The 27,107-nt window shown below is 41.6% G+C and overlaps 1 protein-coding gene across 1 annotated transcript in view; it reads left to right on the forward strand.

The window, feature by feature from the left end:
* The window catches only part of TMEFF1 (transmembrane protein with EGF like and two follistatin like domains 1), a 125,422-nt gene that overhangs the window by 78,947 nt on the left and 19,368 nt on the right, over window positions 1–27,107 (forward strand). Inside the window, exons 4-5 of the mRNA XM_075084492.1 lie at window positions 5,784–5,810; window positions 18,074–18,170. Coding sequence (XP_074940593.1) covers window positions 5,784–5,810; window positions 18,074–18,170 — 124 coding nt within the window. The remainder of the gene's footprint in view (window positions 1–5,783; window positions 5,811–18,073; window positions 18,171–27,107) is intronic.

Raw genomic sequence — 27,107 nt, forward strand, 5'->3', positions numbered from 1 at the left:
ATTTCTAAAGTTTTTTAAAAAAAGCTATTTGCAGAGCTAGAAACAAACACTATGGCTCTATGAGATTTAAGGAATGATTCTCTGAAGAGTGGCTTTAACTTAGTATTCTTCAGTCTGAAGTAATCAAACTCTTACCCTGAATTTGAATGCACAGGTTTTTACAGTAAATGCTTTTTTTTTTTTTTGTGGGAGGCTTACAGTGAAGCATAATTAGATGCACATATTGTCCTGAAAAGAAATATAATAAGCTCAGTTTAATCCTTTTGAGGGAGTTAAGGAAGACGTTCTAGGCAACTCACTTCCAGATTAAAAAAAGTGTGAAAATAACTCTTTATGCTCTCGCAAGAAAGCTGTAACAAACCTGAAAACATGCTATAAAAACATACAGTCATTCTGAGAGCCCAGCGAGACCTTTACTTCCAGATTCAGTGCGGTGCAGGAGCTTTCGTGTCCAGCCTGCAAGGAAGGTTTGCAACAGCACAGCGTCGCCCTTCTATCATTAGAAAATGTTTTGGAAGCAAAGAACAAGGCATACCCAGGCATACCTCATCAACACATGCAAAGATTTAATATCCTGTTTTGGGGTTTTTTTTATTATTATTTTTTTCACAGCATAATTAAGCAGGAAATGGCTACCAGGATGATGCAATAGCAAATGCCTTTCCCCTGAAGATGTCAGGGCAAATGGACATTCCCTACACACAACCTGGAGAGGCGGAGGTTAAAAGCCTGTCTCCAGCAGTCAGAGGCCTTGCAGCTGCTGGCAATTAGGCTTGTCAGCATTCCTCCCCATAAGCTCCTGCTGGCATATCAAAATCAAGGGTAATTGCTAGTAGGCAGCTCTGCTGCTGGAGGGTGGGGATACAAACCCAGCAGGAGGAGTGCTGATTTGTTGCTGCTGGGAGTGTGGGGCGGCTGGGCTGGTGTGCTCCTTCTGCCTGACAAACTGCTTTGCACAGCGGCGTGAGCTCCACTGTGCTGCCAGCAGTGGGAAGCTGGAGTTTGTTTTGCTTTGGTCTTTGCTCTGACTGGTGGCTTGAGGTGGTCTGTGCTGATTTCAGATCTCTTCCAAAACACTGGCTGTTGCACTGCTGCTGGCAGATTTCAGGGGTCTGTGCTGCTATAGGAGCTGATGGAGAATTGCGTAGTGCTGAGGAAAGAGCAGAAGTTAATCTCGCTGGGCAATGCAACAGCACTCTCATCATCGATCTAGTGCTGGCTGTAGATCAGGATGGTCTTCTTTGGTAGCAAGGTCTTGACAACTTTATCCAATTTTTACCTAGAGGCAGCCTTGTGTACCCAGGGTTAAACTGCAGGAAGCTCGCCCTGTCCCACTATGGAGAGGGCATCCTTGTTAGCTCTGTTAACTGGGAAATCCAGGCAGAACATAGTTAGCTAACAGGGAGCTATAACCTGAGACAGCAGCTGCCCTTTCTCTTTTCCAGTTCTGTTTCTCAAGATGAGTAACCAAAGACAATTGAATAAAAGAGTCACATTATCCAGGACTCGCTCAGTGAAGTTTCTGGAGTGCTGGTGTGGGAAGGCCAATTTCTGCTTAATGCAAAGAAGTGGAACATACTGTCTTTGTACTAAAAAAGCCCCACAGCTGTATCCCAAAAGCTCTAGGGAAAAATCCAGGACTTGGGTATAAAGACTGTAATAACTCTTGGGTGCTCCACTTCAGAAGCTGGAAAACCCTTCTCAGGTGTCGGCTAAGCTTTGCAATACCTAAATTCCACAAAACCATAATTTTTGGCTTTGTTTCCAGAACAATGGCATAGAGTTTTACCTCTGATGTGTCAAGAGGTGTTTTGTTCTGCCTGTGCCTGGATAGCTGCTGACCTGTTTCTTACAGCTCTACAGCAGCTGACCTGTAGATCTAAAAATGGTGCAGCATTTTGATGTTTCTTTGCCTGCCTCTCTGTGAGCAGGAGCAGGTAGGTTTGCTGTGGAGGTGCCCGCTGGATCACCTGCTCATGTGAATCAAGGGGAAGGGTCTGCTTGCTTAAAATTTGTCAGTGGACTGTTTACCCTCCTGTTTGTACTTAGCAGCTTGGAGCTGTTGCCCTAAATGGGGAAGAGATGGGTTCAGTTTTCACGCTAATTTTATTTAAAAGCCATCCCTCCTGAATGCGAGAGGCTGCAGGCTCTTTTGGATTTGGAGAGTGTACCTTCTGCCTCTGCACCAAAGCAGACCCACAGTACAAAAATGGCTCCTGTTCAGAGAGAACCAAAAAAAAAAAAAAGGGATTCTGACTGTAGCATAGTGCTTGCAGTGTTCAGTTGCTGTCTCTGATCCCAGTGCTTCTTTATGTATTTTATCCAGAAACTCCTTCACGGATAAAAGGAGCTTGCAGCCGAAGCCTATACATTTGTGCATAAGCATATTTTTATAAGTCTGTTTGGAAAAGGGTGGTTTAAGTAAAGAGAGATGTCAGTCACTCACTCTCTAATTACTGACCCGTGGCTGGTGATGCCATTTCCGTCCAGCTTCCTCTCTTGTTTGAGCATCTTTCTTGCCAGGGCTTGGTGCATGGAGACCACTTTTGGAAATCCTGAATTGGTTAGGGACCTGAAAAGATCGGGGCTGCTTGTCCAAGCAAGCTTGCAAAAAATGCTACTTTTTTAACCAGCAGCTGCTTGGGAAAATCTAGCCAAGACTCAGAAAAAAGCAGGAACACCGGCTTAGTTTAGCACAGTTACCCTGGAGACAAGACTCCCAGCACAGCTCCCAGGCTCAGAGGGAAGGCACGAGCTCCCAGTGAAAAGTTGAAAGTGATGCAAAGTGTTATAGAGGATGACACTCTTTTTTTTTTTTTTTTTTTTTTTTAAAATGATTTCTTGAGATCTGAAAGCCCAGAGAAGTGAGACTAGATCTATCCTGTTACTAGAATGTCTGCCAAGTGGAGAGTTGCCTGTGGACTTCATGTATATCAACCCAATGATCTGTAGAGACGGGTGGTCTGAGCATCACCTCTATCATTTACATGGCTCTCCCATCACAGCTCGTACTGTCTATGTGATGGTGCCTCCTCTGCTACACGGTGGACATACCTTCTGGTGTAACCCCATCTGCAGCTGAGCGGCATTTCTCATCTTGGGATTGAATGTGCAGGGGAAAGCAATCGGAGAGTGAGAGCTGGAAATAAAAACATGGAACAAGTCAAGTTTCTCTGAGACATTTTTGCCTTTATTTTTTATATGAATTGCGTGTTGAACTTGCTCATGTTTGTGTGTCAACCTTCTCTCCCCTAGAGCAGTTTATGACACAATTTCACCACTACAAATAAGCCTATATTCTTACCTCATATCAGTAAATTATATTCCTTCAAGTTTCTTAATGAAGCAATACCACATCATAAGGCCTATTTCTTAGTCAATCAACAGTGACATTTTATATGGTATTGTCTGCTTTATCAGTAAAGTGGGTCACTATCTATGGAACAAAAGCCCTTCTGTTTTTGCATTCATTTCTGTAAGGTAATAAGCTCGGTCTGTTAGACACAGAATAGTGGTATAGGAGGAAAGAAAGGAAAATTTAGGCAGAGGTAAAAAAAAGTCTCTATTCCTGATACTCCATGTGACAGGAGATTATTTTTAATGTGTGAAGTGACCCAGTAATGTGGAATTTCTCACTTTCATCCATGCAATAGAGGGAATTATTCTTAGAAATATAGCTGCTTAAAGAAAAAGCAGGGGAGGGAACTGGGCAAATGGAGAGTTTGTTTTTTCCCTCTGATGTGAACAATGAGCTCATATGTGGAAGTAAGAACCCCACTCCTCTCTCTGTCTGGTCTCCTCCTTCTTTCAGATTTGTGGAAATAAATTCAGCTGCCTTCTCTATCACCAAAGCAGGCATGAAAGGAGAGGTGTGGGATGAGCAGCGTGTGTGCTCTGCTCCTCTCCTCATCTTCAGAGAAGCTGAGCTAACGGGGATGGGGAGCAATTCACTGACAGTAATTGCTATCCCATCCTCTCCTCTCCATCTCCTTTGAGCAAGAAAGGCTGAGGGTGGACTCAGAGTGTGTATTTAAAAGCTAGCTGAAGACACTGTGCAGAGCACTGCCCAGTGGGATGAACATCCCCGTGAAAAAATCCCTAGCCAGCTCCATAATGCTCTGAAGTGGAATTAGTTGGCCTGGGGTGTCGAGGAAGCTCAAGTCCTGCTGATGCTTGAAATGCTAATGAAAGGGGATCCAGCCACAAGCTGTCACTCCTCAAATGCTAATCCAGTCAGTCTAATGTCAATGAAATAACTGTGCAATTAGAGCATCCTTATATGAAGCGATTGACTCAGCTGAGAGGAGCTATTTTGTCATTAGATGACTTAAGCCAACTTTACTTTGAGGACTAGTTGTCTTCTGGAGGTACTTCCCCAGAAAAACAGGACTGGGTCCAGTCCCATTCAATATATTCATTGATGACCTGGATGATGGGATAGAGTGTAACCTCAGCAAGTTTGCTGATGATACCAAGCTGGGAGGAGTGGCTGACACACCAGCAGGCTGTGCTGCCATCCAGCGAGACCTGGACAGGCTGGAGAGCTGGGCCCAGGGGAACCTGATGAAATTCAACAAGAGCAAGTTCAAGGTCCTGCACCTGGGGAGGAACAACGCCATGCACCAGTATGGGCTGGGGGCTGAACTACTGGAAAGGGGCTCTGTTGAGAAGGAGGTGGGAGTGCTGGTGGGCAGCAAGCTGACCAGGAGCCAGCACTGTGCCCTTGTGGCCAAGAAGGCCAAAGGTATCCTTGGGGTGCATTAAAAGGAGTGTGGCCAGCAGGTCTAGGGAGGCTATCCTCCCCCTCTACTCTGCCCTAGAGGCCACATTTGGAGTACTGTGTCCAATTTTGGGCCTCCTAATTTAAGAGGGACCGGGAACTGCTTGAGCAAGTCCAGCGGAGAGCTACCAGGATGATCAGGGGACCAAACATCTCCCTTATGAGAAAAGGCTGAGAGACTTGGGTTTGTTCAGCCTGGAGGAGAGAAGACTGAGGGGGGATTTCATCAATACCTGTAAATATCTGAAGGGTGGGTGTCAGGATGATGGGACTAGGCCCTTTTCATTAGTGCCCAATGGCAGGACAAGGGGCAATGGGCACAAGTTGGAACACAGGAAGTTCCAGCTCAGTAGGAGAAAAACTTCTTTCCTGTGAGGGTGCCAGAGCAGTGGCACAGGCTGCCCAGGGAGGCTGTGGGGTCTCCTTCCCTGCAGACATTCAAAACCCACCTGGATATGTTCCTGTGCCCCCTGCTCTAGGTGTGCCTGCTCAAGCAGGGGGGGTTGGATGAGGTGATCTCCAGAGGTCCCTTCCAACCCCTGCCATTCTGTGATTCTGCAATTCTGCAGTCAGGTGACTTACATATTACTTCTTCATATACCATTCCCAGGGCCAGAGAGAGAAAAAAAATATATACTTACCTTCATAAGTAGATTCCAAAAATCAGACTGGGTAGTCCACATCTGTTTTGGGCTTAACAGGTTTGGGTCTTAACAGTTGCAAAAAGGCTAGGAAAACAATTTAGTTTTCAGTATTGAATGATGGTGTTCCTTGAGTAAAAACATCTTGACAGGGAAGAGAGAATAGGGCACAGTAAGCATGGACAAACTGTATTAAAGGATGCCAGATTTTATGTGGGATGTTTGTTTTTACACCTGACTCATGAAATGTAACACCAGTATAATGTTTTACAGTGACAAATTCCTGAACAAACAGCTGCTCCTGGAGCAATATTTTCATTTGCTTTCTTTTTTTTTTTCTTCCCCCTCTGTTTGTTTTTCAGATAATGGCTCTGGGTCAGGAGAAGGCGGTGAGTACCAAACCCCAGTTACACTTGCATTTGGCCTTTCTTTTCTACTATAGGTGTGTCTGTTTTCTGTACATGGTTTTTGTATACCACATGAGTTAAGGAAAAATTATGAGAACTTGAAAATAAGCTTTAACATTGTAGTGTTACCTGACCATCTCAGAACAGTATTTGGATAGGAATAGATTGTAGTGTGCATTTGACCAATGTGGTTCTTTCAGATTTGACCTATATAATTTTCCATTTGTTGCCAGGATTATAGTATGATATTAGATACCTATTTTACCTGTATTTTGCTCCTGGAAATGTCCGTTCACAATAAATTTCTTACCTTTTTTTTTTTTTCTTGCATTCATTTCCTTAGCATCTACAATGTGCACTTATTACTTTATCCATGGTCAAATATGTTGCCTAATAATCATTACAGTATGATATCTGTTTTTACCAAATATTTTCCATGTTTCTATTCAAATCTGTATATTCAAAGAGGGGATGTAGTACAGCTGGTACTAGGAGAAGTGTTCCTATCTTTGAACACATCTTAACCTTCTAAGGATTAAAAAAAAAAAGTAATTTTTTCATAATTCTATCTTTGATACTACTAGCAAGGATGCATATAGAATGAGAATGTGAGATACAGGTGTATACAGACATGGAAAAGGCATTTTGCATTTAGGCTTTGCCTGTATTAAGGAAGCATTGCAGTTCATACTAATGGGGGACTGAGCTTTGAAATATTGGAAATCTACATGAAAACATGCTTTTGTGGAAAATAATAAATGGCATTACTGCGTGGCTGAACACAATAGTTAACTTTCCAAAAATCAGGAGCTAGCTCCCTCTTTATTCATGTATTGAGTGAAGACGAGGCATTTCCCTCCCCTTTAATAAGATGCTATCAGTAAATTCCTGGGCTGCTGCTAGCACATGGCCGGTCTCACCTTTGTTTCCTTTTGGAGCAGTGTCTGAAGGAATAATTCTCTGCTCAAACACTACCTCTCTTACTTTCACTGGTGATTTTTTTCTGAAGCTCTCCTTCCTGAGATAACATCATGCTCTTTCCCAGCTCTGTTTGCTTTTCCTTCCCCCTTTGTTACCCAGCCTGTTATTCCACTACAGCTGCTCCCTGCAAGCCGAGTGTGGCTTGCCTCAGTACTGCTAGGCACTTCTTATAGCACACAGATGACAGTAATTTAGTCCATGTCTGACTTTTATTTTTGGAACAGTTTTAGAAAGGTTTGAATGCTGCTGAGAATTTTTTTTTCAGTATTTCCCAGTCAAATACAAAAATCCCTGTTAAAGTCTCTTGTCAATGTTACTGTGTTGGGCTAGAAGGGATTGGCAGCTGACTGACAGATGCAGGGATTCTTTGGGTAATTTTATGAATAGTTTGGAGAAAAGTAGGACAGAACATTCTGCATTTTGTTGGTTAGGCTGCTCACTTAAAGAGGTGAAAGTTTCAAGTTCATATATACTCATTGCTTGATTTGGAGCAGGAGACTGCACCACCATCTCTTGGTAACAGAGGTTTGGACCTGGGTTGCTACTGTTGGTTTTTTTTTCACTTGAAATATTCATTGAGCCTGGGACAAAGGGAGTGGGAGGAAGGTGGCAGCCTGGAGGCTGGGAGGATGAATGCTATAGAAAGCCTTTGTTAGCTAAGGCTCAGCGTGCTAGTGAATTTTAATTATTTATGCAAAATCGAATGGCATCAAGGAGATTTGGTGGTCCCTCCGTGCTACCTTTTAGCAGTGGTTAATGCATTGTCTTGGGAGGTGGAATATGTAGGTCCAGTTCACTTCAGGCAGAAGGAATTGAAACTGGGTGCCTTGTCCCTGGGTGAGTAACTGCACTGCCTAGGTATTGAAGGGACGACATAACCACTACCTCCTCCAGCAGTTTTGTGATGTTAGCCCTTTATTTATGTGGCTTTCTTCTGAGTGCCTTTGGGCCAACTGAAGTGTTCCCACTTCTGTTCAGTATGAAAACAGTTGGGTTTAGTTCTTAATTTTAGAAAGAAAAAATATTTTAACCAGAAATTGAAAATCCTACTTGGCACTTTTTCTTTTTTTGGATATGTTGTGGTTTGACCCTGGCTGGATGCCAGGTGCCCACCAAAGCCACTCTATCACTCCCCTCTTCAGCTGGACAGGGGAGAGAAAAATGTGAGGAAAGGCTCATGGGTCGAGATAAGGGCAGGGAGGGATCACTCACCAGTTACCGTCATGAGTAAAACAGATGTAGTTTGGGGAAATTAGTTTAATTTATTACCAATCAAATCAGAGTAGGGTAATGAGAAAATAAAAACTAAATCTTAAAACACCTTCCCCTCACCCCTCCCTTCTTCCTGGGCTTAATTCCAAGCAGCGCAGGGGGACAGGGAGTGGGGGTTGTGGTCAGTTCATCACACATTGTTTCTGCTGCTCCTTCCTCTGCAGGGGGAGGACTCCTCACGCTCTTCCCCTGCTCCAGAGTGGGGTCCCTCCCATGGGAGACAGTCCTCTATGAACTTCTCCATCTTGAGTCCTTCCCACAGGAGACAGTTCTTCACAAAGTGCTCCAATGTGACTCCCTTCCATGGGGTACAGTCCTTCAGGAAGAGGACAGGGTCACAAGTCCTGCCAGCAAACCTGCTGTAGTGCGGGCTTCTCCCTCCATGGGTCCACAGGTCCTGCCAGCAGCCTGCTCCAGTGTGGGCTTCCTGCAGGGTCACAGCCTCCTTCAGGGAACATCCACGTGCTCCAGTGTGAGGTCCTTCATGGGCTGCAGGTGGATATCTGCTCCACCGTTAACCTCCATGTCTTCACCATAGGCTGCAGGGGAATCTCTGCTCGGGCATGTAGAGCACCTCCTCCTCGTCCTTCTTCCCTGACCTTGATGTCTGCAGGGATGTTTCTCTCACATATTCTCACTCATCTCTCCACTGCTGTTGTTGCACTGTAGTTTTTTCCCCTTCTTAAATATGCTATCCCAGAGGTGCTACCACCATCACTGATGGCCTTGGCCAGTGGTGAGTCCATCTTTGAGCCAGCTGGCAGTAGCTTTATTGGACATGGGAGAAGTGTGTAGTAACTTCTCACAGAAGCCACCCCTGTAGCCTCCCCAATACCAAAACCTTGCCCCACAAACCCAGTACATATACCTAGGCTATTTGTTCTCACAATATTTTTGTATCTGGAATTGGTTTTGTTCCATTACTGAAGTAACTGTAAAAGTGTTACAAGGAGACATTAAAACCATGAACTCATATTACAGATTAAGAGGAATTAGAATTAAAACCAAGCTTCTAAAAGAATGCTGAACCTATTGAGGATGGAGGGGCATTGTTTGGGATCCCGACAAGGAGAAAAGGCAGGAACCCAGGCAGAGGGTCACCTGCAGGATCAGGGTGCTCCCTGGTGCACACCACAGTCCTGCCTCCCTTGTTATTCCAGCTATGGGACTGACAAGCACAGCACAGCTCCTTCCTGGACCAGCCTTGCCTTTTTTCTTCCCAAGGAAGTCAGGACGTGCTGAGATACAGTAATCAGCCAGGCCTGACCATTTAGTATCATCTCCTTGGCTAAGGGTGCACAAATGGGAACCAAGCTGCATGGAGAGCTTCTGTGCCCTGTGGGGTAGGTACAGCTACTGCCTGTAAGTACGAGGAAGCAGCAATGCAAGTGGAAAAACGAAAGGATAAGTGAGAGAGCGCCAGCAAGTAAGCAAACATGCTAGCATAGAGATTTGTGTTTTCTTCCTAGGATTTACATTTCCAGGTGTTAATCACAGAATCAGTGTTTGCTATGTTTCTTAAACACACAATTAGTGTGATTGTGTATGCACCAGTGATGCTTGCACACACGGAATGGATGAGTGCAGCTGCTTGTATACTTTCAGGAAGCATTGCGATTGCTGTGCAGGAGATGTACTGTTTTCTGGTAGATTTTTAACTGTGAAGGCAAGTACTGGGAAAGTGTCAGAGTTGTGCTCTTTAGTTGCTATAGCTCTGCCTGTGACAGTCTCTGCTGAAATTAGCTGCTTGCCTCACGTGCAGCTGAGATTTGTGCTAGTGGTTCACACTGTTCTCTTTCATTTTTCAGATGCAGAACAAGCTCATTAATGATTCTGAAACTTGACTTGATGCACATTTTCCCTCCTACTCCCAAACTGTATGATGTTAAATGCATTCATTTTTATGTAAAAGAAAAAAAGAGTAGATTTAGAAGTGATTAAACACCTCACAAAAATCCTCTTCCTCAAAGACTCTTTCAGAGAATGTCTTGCCTTAGAAGTTGTCACACTGCCACAAAAATGCTAAAGACCATGGAACTACTGATCCAGGTTCTCTCCTGAATCATGTTTGCTGTTACAAAGATACCAGGTTTTCGGAAAATAATTTGAAGTGGGAGAATTTTTTCAGTATGCCTGAATGAGATGAAGGAGTGTAATTTGTAAGGGTGACACAATTGTCTAGTTGCCCTCTGACATTCTGGATAAGCGATTTCCATTTTCTGTGCTCTGACAGCACAGTATTAATAGAGAGTTGTAATAAAATTACTCATTTTGCTAATTTCAGAAGTCTGAACCTTCAATTGGCATAATAAAAATTACTCTTATGAAACCAAGCTGTTGATCACTTGTGGCAATGGGTATCCTGAAGCCACTTCTAGGAAGAGTATGCATTGTTAATTCAGAAATTAGAGAGATTTCAAAAACCTCATTACTCTATCATTTTGTTTCACCTCTACAGAAAGCAATGTCAGAGAGTGGGGCTCAGCCCTAAAGATGTTGCTTAGTTGAAGTCACAGCTGAAGATGGTGGGGTCCTTCAGATTTGCATTTAAGACATGGGCTTTACTCTGTAATCACATATCAATCATTCTGCAATTTCCCTGTTCTGAAGAATACAGTCACAAAACCAGCTCTTGACCTACTTTGTTTAAACAGTGATTTGTTAGTTCGAGGCAGAACTGGTGAAGAAGTCACAGGCTCAGATTTATGTTCATCTCTGCCAGTTGCAAATTGCAACACTATTTGACCTGCTGGATGAGGTTCCACAACTGGTAAATCGGGGCATGAAAAGAAATCCTGAGGCTGCAACATGTACATAAAGGAGGTAGATTGCTAGTTGCATGAAACATTTTCTTTTTTCTAACAAGAATGCTAAATTTTTATTTCTGGTGGAACCTGACATGTTCTCCCTGTAAAAAGAACTGTCGACCCAATAAAGTAGCCATGGGAAGATTAACTTTAGTAGGCTTATATGAATGTGACTAAGGATGAGGTTTTACAGTTTTTTCTTCAAGGTGCTTTCTATATGCAAATAGGGTTTTTTTTTTCTCAAGTTTACAGCTTGGTACTAGCTGAGAATATCTGAAAAAAAGCATCTGCGGGATCTTCTTGCCCTTTCACTATACAGATTGCTGGCACTCAGGATTCAATGTAGATTCAAAAGTAGATTCAATGTTTAGAAGACCTCAGTCTTGTGTTAAAGCCACTGTCCTTGTCAATATTCTAAAAAAGATCCTAGCACAATATTGCCCAGCTGGTACTGAGACAACTAAAAGGGCAATTGGTCTAAATTTCTAATTGGTCTAAACATCAGAGCCATTGGTCTAAATTCTGCTCAGATTTACAGTCACATATTACACAATTAGAAGAAATTTTGGCCCACTTGCAGATGGGAACACTGATTCTTTTAGGAAAGCTTTTCGAAGAAGCTAGTTCCTTTTTGTGTGTGTGTCAAAGGTATTGGTGACAAAGATAATTTGCTTTCATCTGGCAGTAGTCCTAATTTGTAAGGCTTTTTTTGGTAGTATTTTCCATCTGGCATCCAGGCATAGTGCAATAACTTCTGAAGGAGAACCTTATCCCTTCTGAGCTCCCAGGTCCCACCTTTGGTAAACAAGACTTCTGAGGTGTTCTTCCCATGTGCCTCCAAGTAAATGCCTTTTTTCCTCTCTCTCCAGGCAGTCCTTACTTTCTCTATTTGATACTGCCAGCAAATGGCAGCTGTGATGTTGACTTTGTGATACAGTTAAGCCTTTGCAAGGATGTGTTGAAAACCATCAGCATGTGTTACACACACCATCAAAGAGTTAACAAATGGTAATGACTTTCAAGCCAGCTTCTCAGAGACAAACCTGTGTCCTAGAAGAGGTAGGCTCTGTAGTCTAGTAATCAACCGACATGGGTAAGATTTCTAAGTGTCCTACTATGCCCATAACATTAATTTTTTATTCTTTTTGTTCAGCATTTATCCATGTACCTAAGCAAAATGCACTTTTGATATTAAAAAAGATGTAATGGTAGTTAGGCAGATGGCACCCAATCATTTCAGGCTTTTAAGCTAAGGAAATAACATGCTTGCAATACATATAGCTAAGTTTATTATTATTAAAATAATTTGTTTTGAATTTCTAATCCCTCTGAAATTTAATAGCTAAAGTATCTTGTGATGAACGTCTAGCAGATTGCATTTAGTAATTAATAAATTGATATACAGTATGTCCTTTTTAGCAGGCTGCCATCTGTTCCTTCCCCTCACTGGGGACAACACTTACCCAGTAATTGTCACACAGTCAGGGTGGTATACAGACACAGTTTAGAACCTCAAATATTTTTTATTTTCATTTGTAATAATGCTACTGATTTGTTTTAATGTACTTTAATATGACTGCAGAAACTTGATGGTGATTAACACCCTAGACAGGAGGTAACATCACGTCTTTTAGCATATTTCTGTAATGGTGTGCAGCTTAGAAAGATTTAAGTGCCGTTTCCATCATGTGGCTTGTCACTGAGTATCACTTCAGCTTCAAATAGCCCTATTTATGTCTGTTGAGATCCTACTCCCTGTAGGTAAAATTAACACTGAACTAAAACTTGGAAGAATGACTGTGTTTTCACCAAAGGTTTAGCAATGCAGAGGCAAAGGACCTGAATGTTCAGACCTGTTGGTGAAAACTTATTCTAAGCAGAGGTTTTGGGGGTCTGGAGCTTGCTTAGAAGGGTGCTGGAGCCAGGGGCATGGAAGAACAGATTCCTCTTGCTTCTTGTTCAGGATGACAGATAACAAACGAGGGCAGGTTCATCTTATGCAGCCTGTATAGGGCCTGCAGAATGGCATTTGGTGTGTTCATGAAATTGTGGGACACCTCCCTTGGTGTCTGGTGACTTTCTTGTCATTTCCATTTTCCACCATTGTCTACTCATCCGTAATTTACCTGGTGGTTACCCTGAAGTTGTTGTGTCTTCCTTTGGAGAAAAAGGAGGTAGCTGCATTTGAAGCAAGACAGCAGAGTAAACGGGTATGAATTTGAGTTCTCCAACCAGAGGGTCCTGCAGTGTAGAAGCTGATCCAGCTCTAGCAGTATGCCAGCTTTCCCCACCATTATCCATGGTGTCATACGCACAGAAGCAAAACAGGAGTTGTAGTAGTCAGCCATGTATAATACCTCACATGACGAGTAGTGATGGTAGGGAGTCTTACAGCGCACGTCCTCAAGTCCTTTGCTTAAAAGTGCACATGCTATCATTATCATAAACACTGGGCAAGCACATCAGCTTGGCTGGCTTGTGATTAGAGCATCAAACTTTGAACTCCCCTCCTCCAGGCTTCTCAGTCATAAATAGACCTTGTGTTAAACCTGTAATGCCCATTCTTGCAAAATCAAATTTCAAAGGCTGGTGTCTTTACTGGAGGGTGCTTACAGCTACAAAGTGTAGTCTTATACTGCACAGGGAAAGTGTCTTTCAGCCAGGGATAGATCTCTAGCTGTATCAAGCCAGGCTTTGCTTCTAAGCCAGCTGGGTAGTGGGATAAGAAAACAGGTCCTTCCACATTGGTAAATATTGCTTTTGCGTACGATCCAGCAGGATGGTCATCGTCAAGGTAATTCGAGACACTGATTGCCAAATTTTGGGACAGCTAAGAGTGGTTGTTGCACTTGCTTTAAATATATTCTTACAGACAAAAGAGCAATTTGCAGCTTTGCTTTAAATTATGGGGACAATCTCCATTTTAGCTAAGCGTGTCATTAAAGCTGCCCTAAAAATTAATGGAAGAGAGGATAAGTCACTAAACTGTTCAGTGAACTTCTGAACTGTTCAAAGCCCATAATGTGTGATGCTGTGGACTGTGGTTTTTTGAGAGGAATTTCCAGTGCTAGCTGTACTGAGAGAATCACAGTCTGATCACGGTGGGGGTGGTTCTTCTGTACTTTAGGGTGCAGAAGGGATTTGCTGTGGACCTTCCTATTTTTCCAAAACTTTTGGAGACTAGTTGCTCACATGAGACACAGCAAAAATCACTATGGTTTTCAGAGGGGCTTTCCCAGACAAGGGAATCTTTATTCCATCCGTACATGGCTACTGAGTAGTTTCAGCTCTCCACAAGCTCCCCCTGCTTCACTGTGAACAGTGATAAATACATAGTTACAGCACAGCTTCCTTTCCAGGCCATGCCTTGGGGCAGACCAGGCTTCTCCTTGACACAGACTGATGCTTTTACTTCAAGCCTGATTGAAAGCCCTCAGCAGAAACCCAGCCATATTACAATTGTAGGAACACACAAATGAGTTGCCGAGGGAAGCAATTTACTGCTGGCCAATTGCTCTACTGCTGCTGTCCTTTTGCAGGCTCCTAGCCTGAAGCTCCTAAGATACAGCTAGCCATCTTCTGCAGAGGAATAATGACTTGAGGAGAAGTGTTAGGGAGTGCTGCAGCTCAGAGAGACAACTGGGAGTCACAGATCCCATCCTTGTGCCTCATTTCTTTTGAAGGACAGAGCATTAATGAGGTGCTGCCCTGGAACACGAAAGGAAGCTGAAAAGGGGGAAAATGAGCTTTCACTCAACATGAAATTAAGATGTCAAAGAACAGAATTAATCAAGATACCAACGAAAGTGAGGAGAAGAAATTCTGTAATCATCTATACATCAACATTAGAAGCCTGCATAATAAACAAGAGGAGCTGAATTTCTCATTTAGGAGAATATTTTGACCTAATTGATATTACTGAAACCTGCTGGGAAGATCTGATTGATTGGGATATTAAAATTAATGGCTGTAACCTATTTAGGAACAATCAAACATGAGGGAGAAAGGAGAAGGGAGGGGCAGTCTGTCAAGGGATGCATTGCCTATTTGAAGACATATGCACCAGAGAAACTTATGGTCTCAAACATTAACTTATTTTAACAGCATGCAAGTGGGGTACTGAAAATATCTGCTACCAATTCAGGCTGAAAACCAGCATTTATGAAATGAAATGAAAGTAATGAAAGAAGCTTCTAAAAATTATAGATGACTGCTGCTTAACTTGGAAATGTTGCATCAGTACACATCCATCTATACTACACCTCATCCTGACAGGTGTAAATTATTAGTATCTGAGGTGCAGGTGTTCTTGACTTGCACATATTTATTATATGCAAACAAAATAAAGTACAGATAAATAATTCTATGTACATGAGGTCCAGCAAGTTCTGTCAAGAAAAAAAGGCCATACTCTAAAGCAAGCCTCATTTTAAAAGGTAGAGAAAGCAATTTAGGGGCGGGGGAAGGAGAAAGAGATTTACACTGAATAGCTTATAGAAACAATGAACAAGTAGTTGTGGTCTACTGTTTATGAAAATGAAAAGGTGTTGGAACATTCCCAGGGAGCAGAACTGAAGCCCATGAGGAGCGACGTGCGTGTGTGTGTGCGTACGTGTTGCTTCTTCAGCTCCGTTACAAAATTGAAATGCTAATAGTGCAGCGAAAATGCTCGGTAAAGCATTCTGGTTGTATTTGTAGTCAAGTCAGATAGCATATGTAGGATATGATGAAATATTTTCCATGCTAGCAGTACTGCAGAAGGATATTAAGCGCCAAGTGTTGAAGACAGGTGTTTTGTAACCAGGAGTTCTGACTGGTTTGCACCTGAAAACTTTAAAAATGGGTGGTAAAGAATTCTCTGGGCTGACGATGGCTTTGTTTCTTTTTCTTCAGTAGAACAATGAGAAATAATGTACAAATGTTTTGAGAAAAGATAAATGGGATGATTGGGTGGGCTACAGCCTCTCATTCTGGCATCCATCAGAAGCAAAGCAGTGGAATAGAAGCTGGAAAAATCAATTGAGTACAGAATTAAGGGAGGGGAAGATATTTAATGCCTGTCATCATGGGATCATGGAAAACCTTTACTGAGAAATTCACATTTTTTTAAAACTTATTTTTCCAAGAAAGGCATTTGTGCAACAGAATATCTTATGTAAACGTACCACCTCAAAACCATAACTTTTCTCAGTCAAAGGCAATCTCTTACAAGTCTAAGTAACTAGAGGGCACAACACCTATACAGTGCATGTCTAATGTGCCAAAATATTGCCAATCAGTGTGTTTCTAGGGACTGTTCTTGGCCTCATGACCCCTTCCACTGGTGACCTGGGAGCAAACCAGTCAGTACTGATCAGGCCTGGATGACAGAGGACAGGTCACTGAGCTAACAGGATGCAAAAGTAGGCGTGATTTTAATGCCCGAGGACAGAGTTACATGTAGGTAATCTTTCTAGGTGATTTTTCCTTGATGTCAGCCTCTCTCCTACAGACTGATGACCCTAAAAAGGAGTCACTGGGAAATAAGGTGAATAGTAAAGTGAATGTGAATAATAATGGTCAGTGCAGAAAAAGGGTCAAAATTTAATATGATTGTTGGATGTTTTAACTGAAAAGTATCATAGACAGTATTTGGCTTTGATGACAACTCTTCTGGAGCAGTGTGTCCAGCTCTTGCACCTGTAAGTCCAGCAGGTGTTAACATGCTGGGGAAAGGCACCGAGAGCCATAAGAACAGCAAAAGAAGTGGAAATACCATGAATGAAAGCCATAAGCAGTGCCATTTGTTTGACTTATTCAAACTGTAGGGGGTCATTTATTGGCATGGAAAAGTGAAATCTGACACTAAAGGACACTTTAGGATACCAGGCACAGGAATGTGGTATCTAGAAAGAAGGAAGAATCAAATGAGATGTACATTTGTAAAGATAAAAGCAAATGACCTCTACTGCAACTTAAAGTGATAATAGAATGTCTACAGTGGGAATTTTGTAATAACGTTTGATATGTATTAATCTTTGAAAAATGCACAGCATGCTTTAGACAGGAGTTAATTCGAGAGGCTCACCTGCACTGTTCTCCATGTAAGCCCAGCCTTCGGTTAGGAGAGAGAGGTTCCCTCCAGCCAATATCCAGGAAGACTAGGAAGGACTGTTGTGGATTTATTTTTCTTATTTACATTTAAAGAATGTAAATGAAGCTTTTTAATTGGTGGTGTTTGATTATCTGTTGCTACAGCACATAAAGCTGCTATGAGAAAGAGAATCACTTTGATCTCTGTCCATCTGACAGCCCTGTGTAGTCAGCCTTATACCACCATGATACTGCGATATGTTAAATGGTTCTCGACTCCCTCTGCAGATCACTGTGGTTGTTTTCCTGCTTTTCAAATGTCTCTCTCTCCTTTATGGCTTTGTTAAAATAAAAATAGGAGTTACTAATGCTAGTGAACCAATAAGGGTATAGTTATATTTCTCTTTTTCTCACTGAAGAGTTTTGATATCCATGTCAACAGTAAGACTGGTGCACATGTTTTTAGGATCAGAATATTCAAGATATTAATCTTACTTTTTTGGGGACATAGATTTTCTACCAGTTTCTTGTTAATATGGCTTTTTCTTTTAGTCTTGTACAACTAATCAGAGTAATCTGAAAAATATACCACGGCATATATGAGATATGAGCACAGTCTAATCCCATCGTCAGAAAGAGAAAGGGCAAAAAATGCAAGCAGTAACCTTGCATAAGGATATCAGTAATTAAAGACTGTCAGAGAAAATAGCATTCAAATCCCCACTACCTAATATTCAAGGACATTAAAAGGCACAGGGTTTACACATTATCAGTGCCAATTAAGATTAAATGTGACTGGGACATGTGTCAATGCCAGTTGTGTGTCTGGTGGGGTGAGAAAAAATACAAATCACTGAAATAAGAATAAAGGAAGAGTCAGTCAATAAAGCATTAGTGTTTTCAGGGATGCTTTCTTGTCACTGGTGCAGTTCTACCAACCTCCAAATGCCTGATTTTGAAAAAGGGAGCACTATTCAGGTTAATAGCTTCAGTATATGATAAGTTCATGTTGACAATATACCTGAAAGCAAATGGATTTAGGTAAGCAAAATCAGAGCATAATATGAAAGTGATGCTTTCTGTTAAACGTACCTGGTTTTTTTTTTGTTTTAGAATATGAAGGATCTGGGACAGAAGTTCAGAGAAAACACTCAAAATGTGGGGTTTGCAAATATAGGGCTGAGTGTGATGAAGATGCAGAAAATGTTGGGTAAGTAATAAGTTTTCCTTAACAATATCACTGAACAAAAGGGGGAAAAATGTTAAAAAAAAAAAAAAAAGAAAAAGTTTGTGATCATCTGCATGACTATGTTTGTTCTTACTAATTGAAGCTTTAATGCTGTGCAATAATAATGCGTTTGATATGTGTCTGTAAAGAACAAACCATCTGCAGCTGCAAGGTAAAGGAAGAAAACAACAAAGAGGTATACTGGAGAATCTTTATCAAATATTTTTCAAACAAAGGACCTTGATTTGTTTTATCCTGGCAACAAAAAAAATCCAAAAGCAAACAGGAATCCAAAGTAAATACTGCTAATTAATCCCTGAGATCTTTTTTTCATTACGTTCTGCTTGTTCTTAAATTATTACAGGCATTTGTTTCCATCAGTGCAACTTGGACCTAAGCATTAAGTTGAATTGGTGACCTGAGCCAGTCACTTCTTCCAAACTCACTGTGCCACTTGACCTCTCAGATGCACCCAGGGGAAAACTGATGAAAAATATCATTTACTTGTCAGAGCTCAAAACGAATGTTCAAGAAACCAGAAGATTTTAAAGACAATCCTTAATGCAGAAGCAGATGCACCAAATTTCCCTACTCAGGGTGCCTGATGATGAGAATATCATGTGGCTGTCCAGGCTCTGCGTGGCTCTCAGAAGGGGCAGAGACATCATGGAGGAAAGGGGTCCTTTAGACACCCCCGTGAGGCATTAAGGTTTGTTGGGAGGTAAAAGGAGTCCCATCTAATTGATGGGGCTTTGTTTTCCCAGAGCCGTTGTCCTGGCAGTGGCCATCAGTATGGAAGAAGCTTAACTAGAGGCTGGGCTGATGGTGGGTACTGAGGTTGCAGCTGTAGAGCATGGGAAGGTGTTTGAGAGGCACGCAAATGGTACGTTTTTGTGTACATAGAGGGAACAGCATCTCAGAATAACAGCGCCTGAACATCACTAATCAGGGGAAGCATCGCTCTCCCTTCTCCTGTCTTCCAGCTGGAATCCATTTCATGTTGAAATATGCCTTAATTGCACAAGATTTTATTATGGGATATCAGCATGAAGACATCTCACACAGTAAAGCAGCTTAGCACTAATATTCAAGAGGTATATTCAAGATTAAATCATAACGTACAAGGGAAAGCAAAATGGTAGTAGTACGCATGAATGCTAGCATGATACCTCACATTTCATAAGATGTAATACTACCAAAGTAGGCTTGCTCTTTTGTGGAGAGACAAATGAGCTGTAGCAGGTTTTTTATATTACTAATAATTTTCTGCAATATTGCCTTGGTCTGTTTCATTTATGACTGGCAAGATGGGTATAGATTTGTTTCTTATATGCACTGAGATGTGTTCTTGGCTTTGGAAAATAAATCCTGAAGCATTCCACTCCAGTAAAAGCTTGCCTGTTCGTTCCATACTTGTAAGGTTGATATTCCTGCAGCTATGTAGTATCTATAAAAGCATTAGGATAAAGTTGAGGAGAGTGGAAGATTTATTCCTTACAACTCACATAAAATGAAGCCACGCTTCCTCATCTCGATAACAGGATTAGAGTGCTCATTTGCCTGTAAGATTTCTTTAATTAGTCCTCATTTTAAAAATATGTGGAAGTAAAAATGTTTATCTAGCAAATAATCAAAAATTAAAAAATATTCCCATGAGGGTTGGCCACAAGCTATCAGATCTGTCATTTTTTTCAATTTTGTCAGTTTTTTGGCCTAAATAACTTTAACTTCATTTTTTGCCCAGTACCTTTGACCATTAAAATAGGCTTTAGTAATAGTCACTGTCTGTTTAGACTTAGATTAAATCAGGCTCTATTAACGTATATTGCCTTCACAAGGTTGATTTTGACAAGTCACGTAGAAAGTCACAGACTTGCTTAAGTAGAAGTTAGGGGTTGGCTTCTCTTTTTCCTAAAATCAAAATGTTTATTTACCTGCCAGAAACAAGATGGGATTGAGATCTTCTGTTTGGGAAACTCTAATAGAGCACCCCTTAAGAATGCTTTTTACATCTTACTTTGACTCCTTTTCCTGTTGGGTTTCAACATGCTTTTTAACCTCATAAAACTATATCATCATATAAAAAATTACTGGCAGCACAAGTACCTTTCATCAGTCTTGTATAAACACTGCTAGGTTCATATTATTATTGAATTTAATTTTGCACCACATTACAGTCACTATCACCCCTAGCTCTAGCAATCATACAAGCACCCTACTTTCATAAAAATATTCTATCTTGATTTTCCTTTTTAAGGCATGAGAATGGCCACTGTAACTATTTTGGATAGTGGGGTGTTGTCCACTGAACCACGAACAAAAAGTATTTGGTTCAAGTAGGCTTCTTAGGCCTGGATAGCCCTTGCAATGTCAAAACGCTTAATAAAGTGATTTACATGATTATGGAAAGCATTTTAAGAGATTTTGTTTCATGAAAGTAACTGAGTGAGTTAGCTGAACTGTCTCCTAATGTTCAGTAGATAATCTAGAGCAAAATTCATGAGATGCTAATAATTACGGTAAATATCCAATTATGCGTTTTTCATCCTCTTTTCCAAGCTGTGCAATCTGAGACCTTACAAACATCAGCTCCTTCTGCTCTGAGTGCTCTCCAGAAGCAAAACAATACCTGTATTCCCATTTTATGAATAGAGAAACTAAGTACGGAAAAAATTATTAGCCTGCGGACAGACAGCGAATTGGTGGAAGGGGAATCCATGCCACAGAGTGTTGAGTTGTTTGAGGTAAATGAGCTGGCATTAATGAGAAATCTCATTACCTGCCAACAGGCCAGCCACAACAGCCTGCAGTGGAAAATAGGCAGATTTTGCACCAATAATGGGAATATCCTGCTAAAGACAGTTTTATTCCATATGGACTATGGTTCATCTTTTGGGCCTGGAAGGATGTGGGAGTCCTATGCAAAAAATGGTGGCACCTGATAGTATCAGTGAAAACTGTAGGATGATTCATGCAACAAAGAAGCAGGAGCAAGAGCAACCACTTGGCATTTCCTGATTTTTAGAGTTGGATTTGCTGATGTCTAAGCAAGTCCTCTCTTCTCGGAGGTCCACAGTGATAGCGTGAGGGGCAACGGGTGCAAGTTGGGGCATGGGAAATTCTGATTTGACATAATGGAAAATGTTTCCACTATGAGGGTGGTCAGACACTGGAACAACGTGTCTGGTGAGGCTGTGGAGTTTCCATCTGTGGAGATGGTCTGGACTTGATCAGACACAGCCCTGGGCCAGCTTTGAGCAGGGGTTGGACTAGATAAGCTCTACACATCCCTGCAAGCCTAAATTATTCTGTGTAGTTACCAAATATTGGTGCTTTTTACAAGCAAATTTAAACAAGGTCAGCTGTACACAGCTGAGATGCACCCCATGTTACAAGTTAGTGATTTTAATTTTTTCTTGCTCTGAAAGTGTATTTTCCCCTTTCAAAAGTTATGAAGTTTTAGTTTTCATGTTTGGCATTAAAGCATTGTGGCTGTCTCTGATCAATGTTGCTAGGTATGTTTTTATTACAGAAGGTCACACATAGTCTGAAGAATTCAGGCTTTGCACAGTTTTAGATTTCACAGAATCACAGAATTACCTCAGGGATCATCTAGTCCAACCTTTCTAGGAAGAGCACAGTCTAGACAAGACGGCCCAGCACCCTGTCCAGACGACTCTTGAAAGTGTCCAATGTGGCCAAGTCAACCACTTCCCTGGGGAGATTATTCCAATGGGTGACTGTCCTCGGTGTGAAAAATTTCCCTCTGGCAACTTCTTGGAAATAATATCTATCTAAATCAGAAGTGGTTACAATGCATAGTAAATTGAATGCAAAAATATAAACAACTTTATAATTTCCACTGCTTCTGCAAAAATTTTCTATGTTGATTTTTAAGTGGACTGATTGAAACGAAGAAAGAAAGTCTGAGGAGATGGTTGTCATAAACAGCATGCCATACTTAGAAAATTAATGTTCAGCTGTATGCAAATCAGTACATTATTTCTTTATATAAATGCAAAAATGAATCTAGTTGAGGAAATACCACAGAAATATATTTCTCAATTATTTTTTTCCTTTTCTTACACAACTTAGAAGTATTTTTTAAAGAGTTGTTTGTTTATGGGCAGGCTTTTCAAGAGCGTAGAAAATCACTTGTGGATGCACTAGTCTAAAATTGCGTAAAGGCATACTATGCCATATTGTCCATACAGTGGTTTTCTGTAGGTGTGGTAGCAGGATGCAGGCAACAGGTTTCACATGGATTGGCTGTGATTTTTTTTCCCCTTTAGCGTAAAAGCTGGAACTTGGGTTGTATATGTCATGGGAAAAGCTGCTGCCTGAGACCTATCAGTCAGTACCTTCCTTTCTGCCCTGCCTATCAAAACGTGTCTCTGGCCAGAACCTTCCTCCGCTGTGTTGGAAAGAAAACGTGTTACACATAATGGTCCAAAATGTGCAGCAGGGGAGCGAAAAAGTATGTGAGAGGTTGGTAAATTTAAACTTTTTTGTGGGGAAACTGGCCAGAAGCCTAAAGGCATAGGAGTATGAGGATGGTGAGTATTTTCTGCTGGAATATTGAATTAGAAATGAAGTTAAGTTGAGAAGTGGAGAGGGAGGTGGCAGCACATGGGTTGGGGCCACCTAGAGCTGATGGGGTAAATCCTGCAAGGCACCAACCCAAACACATAAGGTTTGCTGCTGATATACTCTGGGGTAACAAAACTGCAGTTTTTTCTTAGCACTTTTCAGTTCTACTGATTGTTCATGTGATAGAGATAAACAGATTGTCCTATCAGTACACAATCAGAAGCTGGTACACTGATAATACTGAACCACTTAATACAGTATGAATGGAAAACAAATGAAAGCAGATGTGGTTGTAAAATCATTTTCACCAGTGTAGCACTTAAACCAACTCTTTCTTCAACGAAAGCAGTGTATATAAATATTTGTAATACTCTTGTGGCTATTGAGGACTCCAAATGAATTTTTTTAAAACTCAGATAAATAACGTTCAGTGTAATTTTAATAAAGCTTCTAAACAACATGATGCCTCAGTTTAGTGCATGTGATTGAAACTGAAATTATTATTTACAGCCTTCTGAGAGCTGAATAGCTGCTTTTTTTTTTCTTTTTTAGAATAGCCACCTGCAGCACTGGCGAAGAAACTGATAAGATAAATTTACTTGTGGATTTGGGGTTTTTTGATGTGTGATTAGAAAGGTGAACTTTTAAGTATATGTATTTCTTCATAAAACCAATTTTCAAATGGTCCCAATTTCCATAAATTTTTTTAAGGTTTCTTGCTATTATCTGGTAATTTTTTCGACAAGTTTCTTCTTACACATACCAAAATTCATGCTCAGAGTAAGGGACAACATTTTAATACTTAAATATAAAGAATATCTATTATAACAAATATAAATAATATATATTTATACTATTTCACAGAATCACAGGTTGGAAGGGACCTCAGGGATCATCTAGTCCAACCTTTCTAGGAAGAGCACAGTCTAGACAAGACGGCTCAGCACCCTGTCCAGACGACTCTTGAAGGTGTCCAACGTGGCCGAGTCAACCACTTCCCTGGGGAGATTATTCCAACGGGTGACTGTCCTCACTGTGAAAAATTTCCCTCTTGTGTCCAATCGGAATCTCCCCAAGAGCAACTTGTGTCCATTCCCCTTTGTCCTCTCCAGGAGACTCCGTGTAAAAAGGGAGTCTCCGTCTTCTTGGTAGCTACCCCTTAAGTACTGGTACATGGTGATGAGATCCCCTCTAAGCCTCCTTTTCTCAAGGCTGAACAAACCCAGTTCTCCCAGCCTATCCTCATATGGCAGCTTCCCAGTACTTTGATCATCTTGGTGGCCCTTCTCTGGACCCCTTCCAGCCTGTCCACATCCTTTTTGTAGAGCGGGGACCAGAACTGTACACAGTACTCCAGGTGTGGGCTGACAAGCGCTGAGTAGAGTGGGATGATGACTTCTTTATCTCTGCTGGCGATGTCCTTTTTGATGCAACCCAGCATCCTGTTGGCCTTCTTGGCCGCAGCAGCACACTGTTCGCTCATGTTGAGCTTCCTGTCCACCAGGGTCCCTTTCCACAGAGCTGCTCTCCAGCCAGGTGGATCCCAGTCTGTGCTGCACTCCCAGATTATGTTTTCCCAGGTGCATGTCCTTGTACTTGTCCTCCTTGAACTTCATAAAGTTCTTGCTGGCCCACTCTTCCAGCCTATCCAGGTATCCCTGCAGAGCAGCTCTCCCTTCTGGAGTGTCTACTTCCCCACTCAGCTTGGTGTCATCTGCAAACTTCATCAGGCTACACTTGATGCCGTTATCCAGATCACTTATAAAGATATTGAATAACATTGGGCCCAATGCTGATCCCTGGGGGACTCCACTAGCGATAGGTTGCCAGTTTGAGAAAGAGCTATTTGCCACCACCCTTTGGGTACGGCCTGTCAGCCAGTTCCCCACCCACTGCACAGACCACTTGCCTAGGCCATAACGCATCAATTTCTCCAGTAGGAGACTGTGGGGGACCGTATCAAAGGCCTTGGAGAAGTCCAGGTATTTTAATATTAACATTTAAAATATGCTGGATCGATTGAAGAGTAGGTGTTTCATCTCACATTTTCTTCTTCAAATGTGAAGTGTCTTTCCAACATAAAAAGTAGTATTGCTTACAAGGAGTTATATCCTCTGCTTTTGCACTGTTTTGTGTGCTGTGTCTCTATTCTTGCCTGCCAGATACCTGCTAGATACCTGAATAAAACAACGTGCCAACATCTAGTAGGTGTCAAAAGAAATGTTGCTTTAAGAGGCAATTTAAAGTATGTTGTAACTTCAGGAAGACAATATCCAGAATGAAATCGTGAACTGTAGAATAATTTAGGCTGGAAGGGATCTCTAGGGGATTTTCTGGTCCACGCTCCTTCCCTGCACTGCATCAAGGGCTAGTTCATCCCGGTGGCTCAAGGGCTCCTCCAGGATAGCTCTGAGCATCTCCATGAAGTGAGATTTAACATCTGGGCATCTCTTCAAGGGCTGAACTGCTCTTACTTTGAGAAATAATCTCCTTGTGTTCAGTCAGGATTTCTATCACCACGACTTGCAACTGTTGTCTTTTGCCCCTCTGCTGTGCACCTCTGAGAAAAACCTCCCTCTGTCTTGATAACCTCTCTTAGGTAATTGGTGACAACAATTGGTCACCTCCTCAGCCTCCTCCAGGCTGAAAAGCCCAGTGCCCCTAGCTATTCTTTTTGCAGCACACGCTCCAGCCCTCTACCCATCGCAGTGGCTCATCACTGGACCACCTCCAGTTTCTCAAAATAATTGCTGTTACTAGGGGACCCCAAAATTGGTCAGCGTGCTCCAGACGGGACTTCATGAGTGCTGAGTGGAGGACAACAGTCATTTCCTTTGCTCTGCTGGCGACTCTCCTGTGATGCATCCCACCCAGCCTGCTGCTCCCTTGGACCCTCACGGCCTTTTCTGCAGGGCTGCTTCCCCACCAGACCGCCCACAGGCTGTTCTGTGGCTTTCCCTTCATCTTCAGACTTCAGGAGGTTCCTCCGTCTTGTCAAGGCCCCACTTGACTGGTTATCTGGCCCTCCATTTATGCTCAGTAACAACCTTCCTTTCCTTCAGTCCCTAAATGGCTGGAATAAATTTCTTTAGTTTAAAATATTTTTTTCTTCCTTTTTTTTTCCTTTGATGGGGTAATCGTTAACTTAAAAATAACCTCACTGTAAAAGTTCAAATCTCTCATGTTCTCAATTTTACCTATATTTTGCGTTTTTTAACAGATAAAATATAGAAATGAGATTCTGAGCAGTCTTTTTTTTAATAAGCGTACTATGCTGTCAAACATTGGTTTTGAGTCATAATGTAGATTTTCAAGAAAGATTGACAACTAATCCCCAAGTAGACCTTTAGAGATTAATATTTTATGAGATTTACTTTGGAAACAAAATGTGTTTCAGCAGCATATAGATTCAACTGGCCTATAATGTACGTAATGTCTATTTTCACATTGGCCAAATCAGAAATTCAGAAGTGTAAGTATTATCACTTAGAAATACCAATATGGACATTTTAAAGTCCCAGTCTCTGCTATGTCTATCTAACTTGACTTCCAGGTAAAGATTTGGTCTGTTTGAAGTATGGCATGCTGGCTTATACTTGCCTCTTTTGACCACTTTTTCACTCATTTACCCTAGCTTTTTTTTTTTTTTTTAACCTTTTTAGCATATGATATCACATGAAGGTATTAATAAGGGAGGGTGTCTTAAACCTGTGTAAATGCAATTCGCAGCTTTCTGGTCCAGCAGAAAAGAAAGCTGAACTATCCATACGTAAAACAAAACACGTAAACAGAAACAATAGAGGAAATCAACCTAAACAAGGGATTTATGATTGTGTTGTGGGATTACTGAATTATGTCAAATTGGGCAACAGGTAATCCTGATATGAAAGGAATAATATAATGGTCTTTTCATTATACTGATTGTTAAGAAATTGAATAGATCCTAGATGGATAATAATCCAGGCCTGCTTTTTAATGTATATTTTTAATGATCTTTGCAGCGGTGTGTGCCAAGTCTTTCAAGGTTTCTGTTAATCGAGGGCGGAGGGAGGGTTAGGTCACTCTTGTGAGAACAAGAATCAGTTCGCCGTGTATGCTACTAGAAGCTCACTGCAGTTAGGGACTAAATTTGTACAGTGGTCAGAGAGAGTGGTGCCATGAAATTAAAAAAGGGCGTGAAAGGTTGGCTGGAAAGTAGCTGAAGCTTATGGTATTTAAAGGGTGTTCTGCATTGCTGGGCAGAATCAAAAGCTGAGAAGGAGCTCAAGCAAGACACAGAGAAGTTCATAGAATTGAAATTTGCTTCTCTTGCCCTTATCTCCCCAGTCC

The sequence above is a fragment of the Phalacrocorax aristotelis genome, chromosome 2, assembly GCF_949628215.1.
Source record: "Phalacrocorax aristotelis chromosome 2, bGulAri2.1, whole genome shotgun sequence".
NCBI classification, from domain to species: domain Eukaryota; kingdom Metazoa; phylum Chordata; class Aves; order Suliformes; family Phalacrocoracidae; genus Phalacrocorax; species Phalacrocorax aristotelis.